This window comes from Callithrix jacchus, chromosome 15, assembly GCF_049354715.1.
Source record: "Callithrix jacchus isolate 240 chromosome 15, calJac240_pri, whole genome shotgun sequence".
Taxonomy (NCBI): domain Eukaryota; kingdom Metazoa; phylum Chordata; class Mammalia; order Primates; family Cebidae; genus Callithrix; species Callithrix jacchus.
The window spans coordinates 36696027-36718198 of NC_133516.1; the positions used below are offsets into that span (position 1 = coordinate 36696027).

General features: G+C 42.4%; 1 protein-coding gene across 28 annotated transcripts in view; it reads left to right on the forward strand.

Moving 5' to 3' along the window:
• Window positions 1-22172, forward strand: part of CACNA2D3 (calcium voltage-gated channel auxiliary subunit alpha2delta 3) — a 923853-nt gene that overhangs the window by 69565 nt on the left and 832116 nt on the right. For 4 of the 28 annotated variants that reach the window (XM_078351191.1, XM_078351194.1, XM_078351202.1 and 1 more), the window contains exon 3: window positions 13831-13884. The exons of the other annotated variants lie outside the window; for them this stretch is intronic. In XM_078351191.1, coding sequence (XP_078207317.1) covers window positions 13852-13884 — 33 coding nt within the window. In that variant the 5' untranslated portion in view covers window positions 13831-13851. The remainder of the gene's footprint in view (window positions 1-13830; window positions 13885-22172) is intronic. 28 annotated transcript variants of the gene reach the window in all.

The window sequence follows — 22172 nt, forward strand, 5'->3', positions numbered from 1 at the left end:
AGGGTAGTCGGTACTACGGTTGGTATGAAGGAAAGCGACTTCAAATGGAGCAGGTATTATGGAGCTAGCAGAGCTGCTCATTCCTCAGGGAGAATCAGATCATGCAGGAGACCCATGACAGGAGGAAGAATTTAAGAATTACGATGGCAGTGAAATAATATTAACTGCAGCCCTATTGGACTGCACAAACTATCCTTCAGATGTCTTTTCCCCCATGCCTGGGATGAGGAGGCGGTTCACAATTACAGCTTTTCAGCATGCAACCTTGGCCAGGCACTCTGCTAAATGATTCACATTGAATCCTCACAAGAACCCTTGGAGAAGGGAACTTTTGTTATCGAACCCCTTTTACAGGTGAAGGCGTAAGCCTCTAGTGCTGAAGTGACATTCCCCAGATATGTGGTGAGTTGGAGCCTGGTTTCAGCCCAGATGGTGAGACTTTATGTCCCTTGTCCTTAGAGTCCGTGGCTACAGCTGTAGGGCTATTGAGGCTTCTCCAGTTGACCCAGCAGCAGGGTCATGTTGTGACCAATTACTCAGTGAGCAAAAGCAGGCAGAAGGACTTTTTGCTTATTTTCTTGCAAATTGCATATTGTAGCCAGTTTCTTTTCCAGGGTTCAGTTTTTCTGGAATTAGCTAGGGCTTCTCCTCTGTCTTTGACAGTGGCATTGGATAACATAATAATAGTAAACCTTTGCATCCTAATTTCTAGGTGCTTGCTAAAATATTTTCAAACATTATCTCATTTAATCTTCATAACTGCCCTATTAAGCAGGAACTATGGTTATTCCTAGTTTTTAGATGAGTAAACACAGTCACTTGCCTGAGGTCTTGGGATCAGTGAGTGGCTATCTAACCTGGGCAGCCTATCCCTACAGCTCTCACTGATGACCACTAGGCTGTGCCAGTCTCAGGAGGGACCCTTGGCCTGGATAAGCTTGTTGCAGGAAGAATATTCTCCTTTGACGGTGAATTACAATGTGTTAAGAGTATCAGCTCCATGGCCTGAGAGACCCAGGTTCTAGTTCATTTCCTTCACTTATGCACCATGTGGCAGTGGGAAAGTCATTGCTTCTCTGTGGCTCAATTTCTTCACTTGCAAATGGGGAGAATGCTGTCTAATTCAGTGGGATGTTGAGAGCTCAGGGTCTTGCCCGTAATTGATTCTCAAACATGAAAGCTGTGAGACAAATATTGCATGTTCTCAGTCATATGTGGAAGCTAAAAAAAAACTGACCTCATGGAGGTAGAGAGTAGAGTGGTAGATACTAGGAGGTGGGAAGAGTGTGTGAGTGGTGGTGGTGGGGGGGATAAAGAGAGGTTGGTTAATGGATACAAACGTACATTTAAAAGGAATATGTTCTAATGTTAGGAGAATAGGGTGACTATAGTTAATAACAGTGTGTTGTGTATTTCAGAATAGCTAGAAGATAGGCCTGGAAATGTTCCCATCACATAGAAATCATAAATACACAAAATGATGGATTCCCCAAATACCCTGACTTGATCCTTACACAGTCTATGCATGGAATAAAATATCACATGTATCCAATAAAATATATAAATATGACACATAAAAATAGTAAAAAAAAGTCATAATTGAGAAGCAGGGACATGATGATGGGACCATTTCCTAATGGCCAAAGTCAGAAACCAGCCTCCCTGGCTGTTTCTTGTTCTTTCCTTCCTTTTCCTGTTCTTTTCTTACTTTTCTTGTTCTTTTCTTCCTTTCCTCTTGATTGCCACATGGATGGGGCTTGTCTTAGTCTGACTCAGCTGCTATAACAAAATACCTGAGACACTGGGTGTTACAAAGAACAGATATTTATTTTCTCATAGTTCTGGAGGCTGGGAAGTCCAAGATTAAGGCACTGACAGATTTCATTTTTGGTGAAGACACGTTCCTCATGGATGGTGCTGTCTAGGCATCCTCATATCGTGGAAATGTGGAAGAGAGAGAACCTACTCACTCAAGCCCTTTATTAAGGGCTCTCATTTCATCCTATGAGGACAAAGCCCTCATGATTCAGTCACCTCCCAAAGTGCCCACCTCTTAATACTATCACAATGACCATTACATTCCAACCCATGGATTTGAAGGGACACATTTAGACCACAGTAGTGCCCTCAACACTTAGGTCTTCTGTGAAAGGGCCTCCTGCCTGGCCTCCATGCTGTCGGTTGTACCTCCTCTGATCTGTTTCTCACATGGCCACCCATCCAACTTGGTCACTCCCATGCTAAGTCTTACATGATACCCTGTCAGTTACAGCCAGCCCTTGAACCTTGGAGGGCATCTGAATTATTTGAGGGAAGTTTTCTAATGTGTACATTACAGAGTCCCACCTCCCAGAGGTCCAAATCATTTGGTCTGGGGTAAGCCCAGGAATCAGCCATCTGGCCATTGTCCCAGGGCATTCTGATACATGTGATCTGGAGCAAAACTCTGACTCATGAGAATCAAGTCCAACTTCCTTACCTTGCCTCCCCACCCTGGCTTATTTCTGCATCCGTGCCTTTGTTAGACCACCAGCTCTGTCCTAAACTCACTCCCACCCATCTCTGCTTTCCTTTACACCTACCTTCTCTGCATTAAGCTTTAGCTCAAAGAGAGACTGACACAGAGATGCAATCATAGACACAAGCATCATATAGTCCAATATTTACTGAAGGCATATGGTGTGCTGGTTGAAACTTCTACAAGTATGAAGGCATTACCTTCTCATAGCCCTGTGAAGTTGATGGAGTTATAGTCCCCACTTTTGTACCTGTGGAAAGTGGGGTACAAGGAGGTTGAATAAGTTGCCCAAGGTCCTGTGGAGCTAGTGAGCAGAAGAAGCTGCTCAGGTAGTCCAGGTCTAGTGAGAGGTAGCAATGGTGATGGTGGCAACCTTTCTTTGGACTTTTGTGGTGCAGCCTTGGGTTTTCCCAGGTTTGGTGGACACTGTTGGTGTTTAGTGTCCAGGCTCAGGGATGCCAAGCATCCTTCAGTGTGTACACCAGCTCTGTTTGTGGAGAATTGTCTCGTACCCTCATGAGCAGCAGAGATCCTGCTGGACATTTATGCAAGTGAAAATCCTGTTCATAATTGTTTGAGCCTAGAACCTAATCTAAACACACATTTAAAAATTTCATAATTTTAATAAACACTGAATTTTCCAGGAGCACGACTGCCATTGCTCACTGAGTTAGTGTGTTGGAGGATTCACGTCACTGAGGACAGTGTTGATGGCCATCAAGATATGCTTGTGTGGTTTGCATTTGCAGCTGTTGAATTTTCCTGATGCTCTGCAGAGGTAGAAGCATCTCACTGTTTTGCCATGCCTTTCAATATAGTTATGCCTAAGCATTTGTCTGCTGAAATACATACTAATTTATTCTAAATCATTTGCCTGTCATTCTTTTATATTATAGGTTGGACATACTTTTGATTAAAAAAATATTATATGTTGATTTATCTGACTTTCATTTCAGGATAGTGAAGAAGATGTCACAAAATGATTGGTTAAAAAGGCAGTTTTGAGTTTCATCAAGTGAAGAACGACTCTGTACAAAATAAGGCCTCTGAAGGGGCAGGAGGGCATTGAGTTCTGGAAAGAGACCTGATGGGCGGATCTTCACAGAGAAGCTGTTAAGTTAAAACTCGAGGCTGGAATGCCTTTGCTAGACCCTCCTGCCCACATGTCACAGCCCTCCCAGTTCTCTTTGAGATGTTAATTTGTTGCTATGAAAATTATCTTGTCACTGACAAACGGAATCTGGAAGAATCAGCTCTTCTTATAAAGTGGTTCCTATGGTATCTGCAGGGCTTCGTCAGTTTGCAAGTTATGAATATTTATGTTTCAGAAAAAAATTCCTCATTTAAATTGCATTTTCTGTAATTTCCCACTTAATTTCACATAGAAAATAATGACATTTCTAGCCTTTGCCTAGGTGAATGTCTTCAGAGATGGCAGTTTTTGCACATGGGCTCAAGGGGCTTTGGAATTTACTGAATTCCAAACACAGATGCAGTCCTGCTGCCCTCAATTGCTTCTGTGTAAAATAATGCATGTGTCCAATACATTATCGACGGAAGATAAATGCCAGACATGATTATGGTAAATTAGACCTTTTGCATTATTTATGAGATCCAATGTAAAATGTGTTTTACTTTTCCCCACTAATGTTTATATAAAAGTTGTAATAGGACTTTTAGTAAATAATTTGAAAATTTATTACCCAAGGGGACAAAGTTGTTGTTAAATTTTATCTTCAAAATTAAATTTTTTTTTTTTAGAGATGGCATCTCCCTTTGTTGCCCAGGCTAGTTTTGAGTTCCTGAGCCCAATTAATACAGTGCTCCTGCCTCATCCTCTTGAGCAGGAAAGGGCCAAGTTTTAAAAGCTCTTCTAGTCTAAGTCGTCCCTTTCTCCTTCCATCAGCTCTTCAAGCAGAAAAGCAGAACTATAGAAAATGTCATGGGTCATGTATTGGGTGGGCCTGAGAAGGGCCTTGGAGAAGTCGAGGCTTGGGAGGTGGCAGGAAATGTCTTCCTCGGGACCTCGAATCTGCTGCCATGGTTACTTAAGAATCTGCAGGAAGATGCTGATGCCTACTTCAAGTCCTCCTTTCATTTCAGTTCTCAGGAAACTGTGTAATGCCTGACTTCACCGTGGGTCCACTTCTACCATCTTTATAGTAGCAAAACTTACCTGAAATGTGTTTTTATTTTTATTTTTGGTACCATCTTCTTTCTCTGGTTTGGTACTGATCTCTTGAGGGAAGGCAGCAGGATACACTCATAGGTAAGATTTCTTTCTTGAGCTGTGTGTGTTGGTTTCTCACAGCAAGTCATCCTAGTATCTCATGCTTGTTTAGGAACTTGGCACCTTTTCGGAACTGCTCATGTGTATGAGCGCCTTTGATCTGCAGGTGGCTGGGAGCTGTTGTCTTGTGAGCTGTCACAGGCTGTGAGGGGAATGGAGTGGAACAGTTGCCGATCCTTTCCATATTCTTCCCTCCATTTTTTGGTCTTCTGCACATTTTTGAAGGCTGTGTCTGAAATTCCTCCTTCTCCATTTCCTGTCTCCAACCTGAAGTTAAAAGTTTCTAGCCTTTGGGTGTTGGAAAGCACTTGGGAGCTGCTTTCTCTGTGAGGTGAAGCCTGTCTGCTGGGACTTTGATTAGGAAAGTGATGTTGTATGTGTCTTTGGACGTGATGAAAGTAAGAACAGCATGAGTGAAGTTCCAAGGAAAGTGAGAGTCAGAGGCCAGATTGCTGCCTCGTTCTTATCAGACTTTTCTTTTTTTTACCTTAAAAGATCTAAAAGGCTGGTTCTGTTCTTTACTTATGCATAGCAAGGACGGGAGCAAACCACTGTCTTTGTGTCTCTTGTCTTTGTAATACCTAAAAGAGCCCCCTTCCTCTAATAGGCTCCTTGTGGCTCTGCCAATCTGAGGACAAGAGGCCTGATGTAGTAAACCCACCATTGCCTGCAAGGCGTGACTCCTGTGTGCCAGCTTAGGCTTTCCAAGGGCAGTTTCATGTGTCTTGAACCCTATTCCTGGGGGCCACCTACGGACAACAGCCTGGTGTGAGGCCAGAGCCTCTGGCTTCCTGTGGCCCGAATAGTTCTATAAACCAGCTGGGGTCTTCTGGCCAGGCTACCTCAATAGAGCATTGATGGGCCAGCCGCTCTGTGGGGCTCTGTTAATTTATGCCATTTGCTCACTTTTTATGCTTCAGTTCCAGTGTGTTTGGACAATGAAATTAAATTGGTCAATTTTTAGCACATTAAATGGCTTTGTTCTCCTGCTTTGGCACTGAGCCTCGTGGAATTGTTTAAAAGGAAGATGCTCCGCTTGGGAGCACAGCGGGATTCAAGGTTTCATATCTGTGGATTCTAGGCTGTGCCACTGTCCCTCAGGCCCTGGGGGGTTACTTCCTCTCTGGGTTTGCCTGGTGGTGTCCTTGCAGCCCCAGGCTTTAGCCAGGCGTCCCTGCAGCTAGATGCTGAGTGCACTGGTCTGGGCGGCACAGGCCTTTCTCAAAAGCCTTTGTTCTTCCACGCATTGTTCTGTGCTGCTGTGCTGCACACTGATGGCTGTGCCCGGAGCTCCTAGACATCTTGCTCCTTGCGTTTGTTGTAGAAAAGAAGGCTGCTGGCCTGAGAACATTTATTCCGTTTCTTTTCTTCCTGTCCCTGTCTCTTCTCTTTTCTCATCATTTCTCCCTTATAAACCCCTTATTTCTGGCCTTCACTTCTTGTTTTCCTTCTTTACCTTTTCCTTGACTCTCCTTCTTCCAAGGCTAATGATTGTATGCCCTGTTTTAGTATAATTTTCTTTCAAAAATTTTTATTTTAGTGTATCTTTAAACACATACAAAATATAGAGTCATAAAACACCCAGATTTGATAGTTGCTAACTCTTTGGCAAATCTGGTTTCATCTGTATCCCCACTGTCCTCCTACCCTGTCCCTGTATTGTTTTGAAGCAGTTCTAAGGTATCATGTCATCTTATCTCTCAATGTTTCAGTCCACCTCTCTGAAAGAGAGGAACTCTTTCTTGCTTTCTCTTTTTAAAATGTTTATTTATTTATTTTTGAGACAGGGTGTCACTGTCACTCAGGCTGGAGTGCAGTGACGTGGTCTTGGATCACTGCAACCCCCGCCTCCCAGGCGCAGGTGATCCTCAGCCACCTCAGTAGCTGAAACCACAGGTGTGTGCATGCCACCCCTGCCTCCCCCAGCTAATTTTTGTATTTTTTTGGAAAGATGGGGTTTTGCCAAGTTCCCCAGCCTGGTCTACACCTCCTGCTTTCTTCTTTTTTAGATGAGAGAATCTTAAGGGAGAACATCCTAGAGCCTTTGCTCTGTAGAGGCCCTTAAAGGTTATCAAAAAAAACATTTATCCAAGTGCAGCACATGAGGTGGAAGCATGCAATAGTTAAAAATAGTATTTTGTATTTGTTGCCCTGAATATGCTCTATTTTATGGCAAGTTATACTGGTATTCCATTTATGATACTAACACTAGGTAAAGAAAGGGAATCAATTTTAAAATAAAAATATTTGATAAATACAATATTTACAGGGGTCACAACACTGATCCAGCCTCTGTTTTAGTAAATAAAGTTTTATTGGAACGCAGCCTCTCATTTGTGCATGCACTGTCTATGACTGCTTTTGTGCTATACTGGCAGAGCTGAGCACTGGGATGGAGATGGGCCTACCAAGTGGAAACTATTTACTTTCTGGCCCTTTATGGGAAAATGTTTGCGTATGGCATAGGAGGTGTGGACACAGCAGATATCGTGACTTTGGCACGTCAGTGGCTGAAGTCTGGAAAACGCCAATCAGACCCAACCTCTTGCTTTGTAGCTGATGTAGCTGAGACCCAGGCAAGGGAGGAAGTTGCCCCTGGTTCCACAGCCAGTGGCTGGCTGGGTGGGAAGACCTTCCTGAAGTCCCTAGTGCCGTGCCCCAGGCTCTGTGCTAACATCTCTGAGTGTTGCAGGTTGGGTTTAGACTTCATGCTGGGTAGCTGTTCCAGAGCAGAAATAATTTGTGGTTTTCAGTAATTTCTCACAAAATGCTCTGTATTAAGTTTCTGTTGCCCCAGTCCCTTAAATTATTACACCAACTAGGAGAAAAGTAATTTCAAAGAAGTAAGAAGGATATTTGTGAAGTGGTATAATTTACTACCAAATAAAATACACTGAGCGCCTCCTAACATAGAATGCTGAGCTGATTTTTCTCTGTGGTATCAATTCCATCTCCAGCTTTAGTGGTGGATATCCAGCTGGGAGCAAAGTATCAAGGTAAAATAAAATGCAAATGATCTCCAGCATGTATTTGTGATTTTTCTCATTTCAGTATCCGTTCCTGCCGTAATTGCCAGAGTAGTAGCAAAGCTACAGGGAGAACAGTTCTAGGGTATTCTGTTTCATAGCATTTCATTACTTAGGATTGAATAGCTCTGAGATTATATTGACCCCGTAGACTTGTCTCCTGTTTCCTCATTTTCTAAACATTTTAGACAAGTGCTTAGGAAAATAGGAAGTTTTCTGTTATTGTTGAGATTTTATGATGAAAATATTTATTTATGGCACAAAATTGTTATTATTATATTTTATGGGAGAAGCAACTTGCTAAAGTGATTTTGTGGTTTACTTAGAACTGCAGTGTCCAATGTGATAGCCACTGAGCCACACAGAACGCTACCGCGCACCTGAAGTACGTGTGGCTGCTCTGAAATGAGAGGCTCTGTAAAGGTGAAATAAGCACTGGGTTTCGGGGATTAGTACAGCAAAACGAAGGTGAAATCTTTCATAATTTCAAAGTGCTGATTATATGTTAAAATGATCACATTTTGTATATATTGGATTAAACCATACATCATCATTGAAATTAATTTTACCTGTTTCCTTTTACCTTTTAAAGTGGCTACCAGAAAATTTAAAATTACACATTATTTTTAGCATTATATATACTTAGAAAAGTGCTGAATATTAAGAAGAGATAATTAAAGAAATTTTAAATAATTAGAGCCATGATGGGAAAGCTTGGCTTATTTGAGCAAGAATATTGCTCTAATGTTGGAAGTTACAATAACGGAAGAAGTATGGCGTTAACTCAAGAATTATTGATTGATGGAAATAGTATTTAACAGACTACAGCCCTTATAGGTTGTGTTCAGTAAATGTTTACACTGTTAGGTGTCCTCAAATCACTTATAGGGAATTGTAAGGTTATTTAGTAAATTGTCTACAACTGACTATTTGGTGGAAGATTTGAGTTTGAGCTTCATTTTATATTATACCCCAAATGGATTCCAGATTAAGAAAATAAATGTAAGGAATTAAACTATTCAAAGACTATATCGTCATCTAGCCAAATGTGTATTTGATTTTCTAATACAAGCAATAGAGGAAATTATAAAGGGAAAAATTGAATTGATAACAGAAATCAAGTTTCATTCTTTAAAAGAAATCTGATAAAATAAGTTGGACAAAAGTATAAAAACAGGGAACTCATCTCAGCAATTCCTGACCCCTTGACCATATACAGTTCAGAAAATGACATGTAATGCACATCAGATCTCTGTGAATTCAAATGGACTTATTCCTGCTAGTTTTCTGTTCGTTAATGGGTTGCCAGATTTAACAAATTAAACTGTGGGGCACCCAGTTAAATTTGAATTTCAGATAAACAACTATTAATTGTGGATGTAAAATGTGCCATGCAATATTTGGGACATACTGTTACTAGAAAATACTGTTGTTTATATGAAATTCACATTTATTTGAGCTCCTGTGTTTTATCTGGCACCCCAAAGCTTGGGAATATACCTCACAATGTGCAGAATGGGAAGGGAAGCATGGGAGCTGAGTAGTCATGTGACTGCACTTGGTGCAGAAGGAACCTGGGGACCAGCTGCCCTGAAAATAGGCTTTCAACCAATTGCCCCGCTTTGACCCTGCAACTCACTGCTGGCTGCTGAAATGTGGGGTACTTCTATGTGCTAAGCCTGTTCAGGATTCTATGAGATCATCTGCCTGTGTCATGCTGTAGGCAGTTAGACTAGAAGAATCCAGCCCTAAGTCCCAGTTACCACGTCTTCTTCATGCCATCTTCTAAAATACATGAATCTCATTTGTTGCGGTTGCTTCCCCATTGCTTTTGTTCTATTGCTATACCCACTTTCTTCCTTCACTGTTTTTTTAAATGTCATTTTAGGGAGAGGAGAAAAGTGCTGGTGGTCTATTTTTACTATGATTAATAGGAAGACAGCTTAATCAGGACACATATTTTAATTATCCAGGTAATGCATGGATTCATTTTGGTTAAAAGAGAAACAATATATACAAAGTGAGAGTTCTGTTGATTCCCCAGTTTCTCGTAAAAAACCAGAAAACTGGAGATAGTAGATATAGGTAAGAAGACCATATGTCCCAGGAGAATCCCAGTTTATGTCTGAAAGTTATTAATAGTTATTAATTGTAATTATCAGTAGTGTCCCTTCTCTCCCCACTACTTGGCTCTCCAAAGAGTCTATGTTTGGACAGGAAATTCTGCTATCAAAGTGGGCTTCGGAGAGAGTGGACGTTAAGTACAGAGTGAATCACTGGGTCGGGGGTGGGAGGATTTTTCTCTGGAGCAAACAACTGCATCTGGGGATCCCTGCTGCCGACACACACGTAGAGCTTCTAGTCAGCCTTGGGTGCTGTGATGGCCAATTCTGCCTATCAACTCGACTGGCCACGCAGTACCCAGATTAAGCATTATTTCTGCATATGTCTTTGATGGGGTTTTTGGATGAGATTAGCATCAGTGGAATCAGTAAAGTAGATGGCTCTCCCCATTGTGGGTGGGCACCATCTAATCCTTTGAAGGCCTGAATAGAACAAAATGAAACGGGGAAGGTTCCCTTGTCCCCCTTGCAGGGCCTGCAATGTGGGTGTGGCTTGCTTCTTCAGTGCCTTGCTGCTCAAACCTACAGAAGGGCAGGCCGTGGGGCTCCGACCCCATGGCAGTGTCTAGGGGTGAATGTTTACAGCTCCTGAAACCTGAGTGGGCATGTGTTACAGGGTGCTCTTTTATTTAGCTGTCTATAGGCAGCTTGTCTTAGTCAGCTCAGTTAGACCCTCTACCTTGTCGCCTTGGTGTACTGGAAGAATTGGATCACACGTGGGCTTGGAGAATGAGTGCAAAGTTTTATTGAGTGAAAGTAGCTTTCCGCTGATGCGGGAGCCAGAAAGGAGATAGTTTTCTCCTGGAGTTGGGCTGCTGGGTGGCCCCAGCTCTCCTTCGATTGCCCTAGCCAAACTCTGCCTCATTCCGGGGGTTGGTGGCCCATCCTGCTGGTGTGCTGGCCTGCTGGCATCTGTCTGTGTGCTCTTCCACTGGCGTGATCCCTCCATGTCCTCTTGCTGTCCAGCCACTTGTGTCTTCTTTCACTGATGTGCCCCTCTCCATGTCTGGCTGCCTTCATATCTCCCTGCTAGGATTTCATGTCTTGGAAAAGGCAACATTTTGGCGTGAAGGCAGTAGTGCCTGTCCTCACATAGGTCTGTTGGGGTTGGTAGAGAAAGGCAGGTCCCTAGCCAGGGGATAGGAAATTGGTCCCTAGCCAGGGACCTGCCTTTCTCTACACAGCACTTCCCTGCCCCCTCCCATATCAAAAAAGCAGAATAAGGAGGAACTCATCCCTTTTTTCTTGCCTCACTGTTTGAGCTGAGACATCTCATATCATTTTCTTTGACCCTTGGATTGGGATTTCTATCATTGGGTACCCTAGTTCTCAGGCTTCCAGACTTGGTCTGAATTACAACACCAGCTTTTCTGGGTCTCTGCTTTATAGATGGCAGATTGTGGAACTTCTCAGCCTCCATAATCACATGAGCCAATCCTCATAATCTTCATATATGTACACACACATGCACATATGTATGGAAATCTTGTGTGTGTGTGTGTTTGTGTGTATACCATATAGATAACCATATGTATATAGCTCTGTTTTTGTTTTCTGGAGATCCTTGGCTAATAAAAGTACCCAGTCCTATGTGCACAAACATCAAAGATAACCAAACCTTGAGGAAAGTCACCAGTGTGAAAGAGAGAGGTCAAAATAACCAGAAAAAAAGATTTCCAGAGAATGTCAACATGGGGAGCGCTCACTCAGTGTAATAGGGGATGGGATTGGGTGGGAAGCCTCTATATAGGCACTTAGTAGTGAGATTCAGAACATCAGGGATAGGAAGACAGTCTTGAAGCTTGCGGATAGATAAAGAATCAGGAATTGGATTGGTATTAAAGTTTCCGACAGTACACTGGAGCTAAGAGAAAAATCTAGGAGGGTATCGTCCAATCTAGACTTCTGCATCCTGAGATTCTAAGTCAAGAGCAGGGGAAGAGTAATGAGCCGACTGGGGCATGGGATCCTCCTCCTTTTTCTTTTTCATCAAGTAGAGGACATTGGATCTAGAACACAGGTAATCCAGTGTATGCCTTGGGAGGCCCCCAGAAAGACAGCTGGGCAGCAGACCCCAGTCTGGCTACAATAGGAGGAAGGAAGGAACTAGAGTGAAGTCTCCAGGAAAAAGGAAGTGTAGCTGGTAAATAATCTGATATATTTGGGCAATGATATTTCTAGGTTTTAAATAGATTTGTTACAGAAAAATTAGTGATAAGAACATAATTTAACAAGTGAAAAAATATGTGTATGTATATTTTTTTGAGATGGAGTCTTGCTGTGTTGCCCAGGCTGGAGTGCAGCGGCTTGGCTCACTACAGCCTCTGCCTCCCAAGTTGAAGCGTTCTTCTGCCTCGGTAGCTGGGATTACAGGCATGCACCACCACGTGGTTAATTTTTTGTATCTTTAGTAGGGACAGGGTGTCTCGAATGATTGACCTCAGGTGATCCACCTGGCTTGGTCTCCCAAGGTGCCGGGATTACAAGCGTGAGCCACTGCATCCAGCCGCAAGTAAAAATATAAAGCAGCTCGTAACACTAGGAAAACCTAAGTAGTAAAAGAAAGGAACTATAACGATGGCATACTCCCTGGCTTTGCAACAAAATGTGTTTATGGCCAGTGTTTACATTATTGAATGTTTTGAAAATTATGATACCTCTGTTAGGGAGATGGAGGGAGAGGAGGTAGGACATTATCCTGAGAGCTAAACCTTCATTTACCACAACAGGCATCACTTGAAAATGCCTGTAATTGATGATATGCTATATTAATATTCTTTATATTTAGCAACTTGGAGGCAAACACCGAGGTAAAGAGCTAAACGAGTTGAAAGTCATTCCTCTGGGGCTGGAATGGGGTTGGTGCTGAGTTGGAAGAGGAGGGCACAGAAAGGGAGGTAAGAAAGGGTTGGGGTGGAGGATGTCATTTTATATTAAGTAGTCTATGTAGTTATGTTAGGGATGCCAGATAAGATGCAGGATGCCCAGTTAAATTTGAACTTCAGATAAACAGTGACTATTTTAAAAATTTAACTATGCTCATGTGATATTTGGGATGTACTTAACTTAAAAATATATCTGTCGTTTATTTGGAGTTTAAATATAACTGGGCACCTTGTATTGGGTTCTTAATTGATTTGGCAAGTCTGGGTTATATGTATGTATTACCTTGATGAAAATAAATAGAATGTGTAATTATTTATACATAGAAAAGTTTCGAAGGTGATGCCCACCACTAAGTTGTGGTCATTTCTGGGGTACGTCATTGGGAAAGGGGAGTGGTGTCAAATTCTCTTTTTGCATTTCTAGAAATGTTCTGCTGCAAGCATATATTAATGTAAAAGTAAAGAAACAGTCCTAGAAATTCTTAGCAGTAACAGTACTGGGGGTGCTGAGGCCATGAGACGTTGAGAAGGGGTGGCTCTCTCTGTATGCTGGGAGGAGAGGTCAAACAGGTTTAACCCAGAGGAACATTCTGAGCTGAGCTCAGATTACTATGAGGTTAGAAGACTAAAACTCTATTGAGATGGTGTTTAAAAGAGTACTAGAGAATCTGTGTCCTGGGCAGAAGGTCTTGCTACTGCTGGCTTTTCCAAAATGTCATGATTTTCTCCCTCATGCACATTTTACTAAGGCATATTGCTCAGCCTTGAAAACACAAACAGTGAAATTCTGCTATGACCCAGCCTTGAGAGGGTGAGGCTAATGCTAAGCTGTGTAGCAGCCATGTTGCACTAAGCTGTACTAGTAAGCTTAGTTTGGTATACCAGTAAGCTGTGCAGGTAAGCTTGCTTTTATACCAGTAAGCTATACCAATAAGCTTGGGGTTTTTATTTTCTTCCTACATTTTCTTTTCCTTTTTTCTTTATTTAGGGATTTGGCTACTTCTGATAAATGAAGATTCATATAATAGCTGAATTAGTCAGGGTAAGTAACTCTGGCTTTTGAAACAAGTAACCCCTAAATTTCAGGAACTTAACATAATACAGATTTCTTGCTCATGACCATCTGATGCAGTTCCTTTCCAAGGAGTGACTTGGGGAGCTGGGCCCCTCTTAGCTGGAGGCTCCATTCTTCCCTAGGGACTTCCTATAGCCCCTGGCAGGGAATACTCTGCCAGTCAGCCATGGGCAGTGACTAGACACAGGGTAGGTGATAATGTGGTAGGAACCAGACCTGCTTCTGCTGCCATTCACTGGCCAGAATCCATTCATGTCACTGCAAAGGAGGTTGGGAAATGTAGTCTTCTGGGGTGCTTAGGAAGAATAGGCCTTCCAGGCAGTGTCTGCCACAAGAGTTGGTATATGCTGAATGCTTTTTCTATGCATGGCAGCAAATTAGTTTACATGTACAGTCTCACTAATGCTTGGAGATGTGTGCTAGGGTCTTCATCTTCTTCACCAGAAAAGTGAAGCTCAGAGATATTGCCACTGGCCAAGGTCACACAGCTAGCAAGTGGCACAGCTAGGCTTGCCCGTGACCTGGAACCACTGTGTCCTCTGTGTGATTTGACACCAGTGTAACCTGGGGGGATACATTATGCTTTTAAGAGCATTGAAGACCAAGTTGAAAATCTTTCTTGGACCCATTAGTAGATTTTTTTTCATCTTGTATCTGAGGCTTGGAGTAATACGTTTCTCTTCCTTGCACAAACCTGCTGCTAACCTTCCTGGATGAATGCAAGTGGGTGTAAGATTCCCACTAGCAGTCTTCCAAGCCAGCAGAGAGAAGAAACGTGCATTTGTCTGAGTTACCTTAGGAATGTCAGGGACCGGGCTCTGTGCACATTCCACCATATGGGGAGTGGGCCATGGAGCGTGGTCACTAGGGAGCGAAGAGGGTGCTTATGGCAGGAAGGGAGTTGTGATGAATCTCTTCTCTCTGTCACTTCATCATGGGAGCCGTGACATAGGACCACTTGTCAGCAAGCATTTCCACAAGATTGCTTTGGATTAGCTTTCCCGGTGCATCTGTTCTCATGACAATTATCCATTATCCAGAAAAGAGATCTACAGCCTAGCTGGCTGAGTGACTGCCTCGGTGTGAATCCTACTTCCCACATCCCCTGCTACTCTAGTCTAGTGATTCACGGCCACTTTGGAAGTTCACACAGCTCAGAGTTGTCAATTTGATTTTGTGATATGTTTCTTACTTTTTTCTAAAACGGTGAGTAGTGAATGGGTTTTGGTGCTCTGTTATTTGATCTTGTTTATGGAACTGCCTTTTGTTTTTAGTTTTTTTTTTTTTTTTTTTTTTTTTTTTTTTTTTTTTTTTTTTTTAGGCAGAGTTTCACTCTTGTTGCCCAGGCTGGCGTGCAATGGTGTGATCTCAGCCCGCTGCAATGTCCTCCTCCTGTGTTCAAGCGATTCTCATGCCTCAGCCTCCTGAGTAGCTAGGATTATGGGCGCTTACCGCCAGGCCCAACTAATTTTTTGGGTATTTTTAGTAGAGATGGGATTTCAGCATGTTGGTCAGTCTGGTCTCGAACTCCTGACCTCAGGTGATCTGCCTCGGCCTCCCAAAGTGCTGAGATTACAGGCATGAGCTACCATGCCCAGCCGGAACTGCCTTTCAAGATGTGGGTTTGCTTCAGGCACCTCCCTGGTAGACCTGGTTTCCAATAGCCTTGGGCTGGGAGGCTCTTATGATATGGAATTCCCAGAACTTAAGTGGCCTCTGCTTTGGCCGTGGAGAGCTTGCAATTCTGACCAGTGATAAGGAAGGCACCTCCCCCACTCCCCACCCCATTTTCACCAGTTAGTGGGTGTCCAGGCCTAGTCCATGTGTGGCCTTGTGGGTACCAGCCCCTTGTCACTCTCAGGTGTCTCACTTCTTAATGGCGTATAGCCATGTTTCTTTCATTTTGGACAGGCACATCCAGTTCTGGCCTATACAGGTCTCCTTTCCTTGTTTTAGAGCATCACTGTGTAGATGGTCATTTAAAACTTTTTTTTTCAATTATCACAATGTGTTTGTCATTGAGAATGTGGTGAGGAGGTATATTAATCTGTATTCATGCTGCTGATGAAGACTTACGTGAGACTAGGTAATTTATAAAGAAAAAGAGATTTAATGGACTCACAGTTCCATGTGGCTGGGGAGGCCTCACAAACATGGCAGAAGGTGAAAGGCACATCTTACATGGTGGTAGACAAGAAAGAATGAGAACAAGATGAAAGGAATTTTACCTTATAAATCCATCACTTTGTGTGAGACCTATTCACTAGTATGAGAACAGTATGGGGGAACCACCCCCATGATCCAATTATCTCCCACCAGGTCCCTCCCACAACCTGTGGGAATTATGGGAGCTACAATTCAAAATGAGATTTGGTGGGGACACAGCCAAACCATATCAGAAGGGAAGTCTCAGAATGTGGTCAGTTCACTGTCTGAAACCAAGGACTCATACAATTTTTTAGAAGATTTCAAAATATGCATTGAAATAATTGGAGACCCTGAGGATGTAACAAAACAAGATTGGGAGGTCATTTGGGTCCTTAGAAGTGTCTTTCAATAAAGTCAGTTGTCCAGCCTGCCTCACCCTCCCGGCCCTTTGTGTCTGATAATTTTGCTGTAGACTCACGCTCTAACTGGGGCTGGGTCTCATAGATGTGAGAGAACTTTCCACAGAACTTTTAGCTAATGAAAATAGAGGTCAAAACTAATTATACCTGTACTGATTCTGTATGGAGTAAGGCTGAAGGGAGTTCACGCATTAAATTACATTTTCAGTGTTCTGTTCTGAAGGTATGCTCCTTTATAACTTTATTTAAAGAAAGCATAATGTGAAAGACTTTTAACTCTGATGGAAGAAAGACAGGAGCCGCAGTCAGTAATGGTAGAATCTCTCATCTCATTGTCTGCTCCAAGAACAAAGATTTTTCAAAACCTGGACTCAAGCAGTTGCCTTGGATTATATTAATGGAACAGAACCTTAATAGTCTCCTCCGGAGGATGTTCTAAAGTATACATTAGCTCTCTCAAAATGTCTTTGATCTTAAACTTTTTATTATTTTGCTGTGTAAATTTTCTGGGCTGTTTTTGCCACTACCGTGTCATCAGATATCTAAGCAGTTTGTTTAAAAATCAGAATCCCTTTAGAGATGAATGTTGTATGTGTATCTCTTTTAGTTTATGGGGATTTTTGAGAATGGATTTTGCGTAGATTTACACATGTTTATAGGGCATCTACTATGTACTGTTCCAAGCCTTTAGGATCTCTCAGAGAACAGAAAAGACAATCCATACTGTGATGGGGCTTATATTCAGTGAGGCAAAGGCAGATAGTAAAGACAAGCATGACAAATAAGAAAAATACAATGTTTGTTAGAAGGTGATAAGTGTTGTGGAAAAAAAATAGAGCAGTAAGGAGGAAGAGGGGCAGTGGGCAGAGGTGTGTATGAGCCCAGAGGTGGCACCTATGGCCCAGCCTGTCAGCCATGACTTTGTGTCATGTCAAACTAGGATGTTGAGAAATTACATCTAAGGATTGGGAACAGTAAGGTGGCCTTCTTTTTAAAAAGCAGGAAATTAGCAAATCTACTTTAAAAATCTGTACACTATGCAAAATTTGTGTGTGTGTGCGCGTGTGCACGTGTGTGTGTAAGATAGGTCATACTGGTGTAAGAAAATCTGGGATTATATGTGAACTTGGTAAGATTACTGGACTTTTGCAGACTTAGTTTCCTCATCTGTTGGACAGGGATTGGGTGCTGGAAGAGTAGATGAGGTAATGGACTTGGAAGACAGTGAAATATGGCTCATCATGTCCTGGAGAAAAGTGTCCTGGGATTGGCAATAATTCACACAGGCCCCTGGGAGAGTTTGGTAAGCGTGTGGGGATTTAGTCTCCTCAGCCTTCTGTTTGCTGTTCTCCTGAAGGGTCTGCCATCCAGGTTTACCCCTGTGCCTTTCTGTCCTGTGCTGAGATTAAGAGTCAGGCAGAGAGAGGTGGTGAGTTCTGGTAGTCCTTGGTAATGCATAAAACACTGCCAGGCTGCATCCTGAGAAGGGGGATTGGGTACCCATGTTTTAATGGAAGGATATGTTAACTGAACTGAATATATACTGACAGAGCATACATGAATATTATTTAACTTTTAAAAGAGGTAGTATATATATGTCTTAAGCATCAAAGAGGTCTGAAAAGGAATGCAGAAACCTCATCTCTCACCTCTTTTCCCTTTGTCCAATTCTCACTCTCCATCCAGATAGGTAATAATTGATATTTATATATTTATTCCTCTGGATATATGTGTATGGAAACAGAAGCCACTACTAATATATATTCTTATTTCCCCCTTTTTTATTTTTTACATGTGATAGCATACTATACATGTTGCTAGAAGCTTTGCTTTTTTCCATTTAAGAATACATTTTGGAAGTTTTCCAATATCAAAGCAAACACTTCCTTGGTTCTTTTTATAGCTGCACAGTAGGACATTGTATGAATGGTTGTTGTAATTTTAACCAGGTCCCTTTGAGAGACCTGTCTTGTGTTGTTATCCACAGTGCCACCATGAATACCCTGCACATACATCATTTCACCTAAAAGTGGGCACTTTTAGGATAGATTACTAGAGGTGGAAATGTAGGGATAAAGGCTGCGTGTGTTGGTAATTTTGATAAATTACCAACACACGCAGCCTTTAGATGGGTTGCACCAGTTAATACCCCTACCTTGGAACCTTACCCCTGAATGACACCATTACCTTCTCCTTACTACATGTATTCTTTAATGCAAGAATTAATTAGACTCATATTTTTTTAATAAACTGAATACTTTCTTCCTACTGTTCTTAATTGCTGTCCTAGTAGACAAGGACTCAATACTTTTACTGTTCTCTGTTATTTGCTTCTTTACCAGTGTACATAGACATATATGAATTAATGCTTTGTGAAAGGGAAACTGTTATTTTAAAGAGATGTATGAGTTATTTTATAAAAGATATATTATAAAATGTAACTTATTTTTCTTTCCCTAGTTTTTTACATTTTAGATTTTAGGTATTAGATTTCTTTAAAAAATGGAGACCGTGGTACACAATGTAGCAGAGGCACAATTGAAACAAGATGAGTTTCTTCAGCTAGTAAGGCTGCAGGGAAGGTACAGAAATCTCAACTTCACCCACCTCTGTCTTACCATGAAACCCCCAGACACCTTGAGGAACGTAAGGCTCAGGGAATGGAAAAAAAATTCCTGATCAATAGTTAATAGACTAGTTCAGAGGGGTGAACCCAAAGGTATCTGAGACAGGTCTGAATCAATTTAGGAAATTTATTTTGTCAAGGTTAAGGACGTGCCCGTGACACAGCCACAGGAGGCCCTGATGACATATACCCAAGGAGGTCAGGGTACAGCTTGCTTTTACGTCTTTTAGGGAGACATCAAGCAATACCTGTAAGATGTACATTGGTCTATCTGGAAGGGCGAGACAGCGCGAAGTGGTAGGACAACTTGAAGTGGTGAGGGGAAGGAACTTCTAGGTTATAGGTAGATTTAAACATTTTCTGATTGGCAGTTGGTTGAAAGAGTTAAGTAATTACCTAAAGGGCTGGAATCAATAGAAAGGATTGTCTGGGTTACAATGATAAGGGGTTGTGGAGACCAAAGTTTTACTGTGCAGAGAAAGCCTCCAGGTGGCAGGCTTCAGAGAGAATAGATTGTAAATGTTGCTTATCAGACTTAAAGTCTCTATTGATGTTAATGCTAGTTGGCTTTTCCTGAATTCCAAAAGGGAGGAGTGTATATTGAGGTGTATCTGACCCCCACTTCCTGTTATGGACTGAATTAGTTTTTCAGATTAACTTTGGAATGCCCTTGGCTGAGAAGGGAGGGATCCATTTAGATAGTTGGAGGTGGGGGATGTCTTAGAATTTTATTTTTGGTTTATAGAGTTAGGAATGTCTGTCCTGTACTCAGAGCTGATGGAGGGAAGGGAGGGTTCAACCTCTGCCTTCAGGCTTCAGTTTTCTCAAGTGTGAAATGGGGATGCTGACAAGACCTGCCTCACAGGACATTCTAGAGGATTAATGAGATAATGCTAGAATGCAGTGAGTATATTTCTGGCCTCTGGAGGCCCTCCAGGGCTCCTCATTGCCCTTCTCCATATGTGAGCTCATATATTTTCATGGTTCCTCACAAGTAGCCTTTAATCTGTGCACATCAGGTGGGCTCCTGAGCTGATGAGCCAAGGTCAGAATCTGCACTGTCAATAGTTTATTGTGAAGCCTCCAGATGACCTGCTTCAGTGGCTGGGAAGGGGACCTTGAGCTAACGAACGCTTCCACAAATGGCTCTTGATCACTGAAACTGGGTCAAATTTCCTTCCTTTAGGAAAATGCCCAGGTAATTTGCTTTCTGAAAACCTTATTTTATTTTAAAAAAATTTTTTTACCTTTTTGGAAGGCTGTTAATGGGATAGTTTAAATAGAAATAATAAAACCTCTTTTCTCCAGGCCTTTTTTGGTTGTTTTAATCAGTATATTTCTATAATGTTAATGTGACTATTCACCAGTGTGGCTTTGAGCCATTAAAGGCCACCCCTCCTGCCTCAACCCCCAGGGAACATTGGTAATACGGGAACAATTACTCCCTCAGTATTCTTCCTTGGTTGCCATTCATTGTCCTTACTAGATGTCTCCATCAGTATCTGTCTGTAGAAGATAACAGTTCCTTCTTTCTTCCTGTAGTTCTCTCCCAAGGAGAGGAGTGTGCATTTCCTTGCATTGCTCAAGGGATGGTGGCTGAACTAAGGAATTCCTTGTGACCTGCCACCTTCAGGCTGCTGAATGCAGGGATGAGATGTGGATCCTCATTTGACATCACGGGGAACAGAGTAAAATAGCATACTGTGCAATTGTCAGGTTTTCTTCTAATAATGGCAAAGGATAGATATGGAGACTCATAATACAGAACAGCAGGAGGATGGAAGTAAAAATGAATCAAATGAGGGAAATTATTTATGTTCACTTTGATTGTTGGGGAGAAATCTTATGGCACTGATACCACCAGCCTGGAGTCCCTCTTGAACACTTTGCTAATAGAGCCCATTCAGTAGAAAAATACGGAGAAGAGGGAGGCCCAGGAGTCACTTGAGTGGCTGTCTACCACTGGGTCAACCCTACTGTAGTGGGGATGCCCTGAGCCTTGGCATTTTAAGTGTAAATATGGGGAAGAAGGCATTTGCTGAGACCCCTTGGATGCTGGAGGTCAGGTCTTGTTGGCATGGGACCTTCAGAGAATCTCATGGAGACTCAAAGACCACAGATGCCTCTAACAGGAACAAAGCTGGCAAATTCTCATATTCCAGAAGACTTCCACTGAATTAATCAGTTTATTATACCTGTCACTTAACATGCCTCAAACATCCAGCATTTACATTTTGTCAGTTACAAGTATTTCCACATGCCACATTCTTAATATTTTCCAGACCTTTCATTTGATTGGTAAACAAACAGAGGACCTCTAAAATTGACCTTTGCATCCCAACCTTCAGGGAAGATAAGCAGAGGCCCCTTCTCCCTGGTCCCTAAGGGATAAGATCTGGAATGAAAAGGCAGGACCTGGTTATTACACAGGGGCTATCCCTAAAGGTAGGTTGAAGAAGTGAATAGATGTTATCTGCTGTGGCCCTCATTACTGCAAGCCAGTGCTTTTTGCTGCAGGTTGCATGAGGAAGCTACTCAAGGCATCTGCATGAGAGCTGACAGAGAGGCGTGGTTGGTGTTTTAAACAGCTTGGTTAGGTGCTGAGGCATTGTGCCAGGGTATGGAGAGGATGCCGCAGCACAGTCAGGAAGAGGCAGCTGATATATCCCTGTCCCATGCCAGTGTCTAGAGGTGACAGCATTAGACCAAAATGACAACACTGGTGTTTTTATGTCTCATCACACCAAAATACTGGTAGTAAGGACAGAGTGAGAGGTGCTCACCATGTTGTTTTTTTTTTTTTTTCTTTTTGAGACAGAGTTTTGCTCTTGTTGCTCAGGCTGGAGTGCAATGGCGTGATCTCGGCTCATCACAACCTCCACCTCCCAAGCCTTTGCCCTTTGACTGGAGTCTTTCCAGTAAGCCTGATAGGGGAAGATAGTCCTGAATAAAGCAAAATACCCCAGAGTACGGGTCCTCAGACATCTTCCAGGCATCAGTCAGCTGAGATGTGGCTATGACCTCATCCTGTCCCCTCCCAGGCCCTGTTGTCCTTAGCCTCC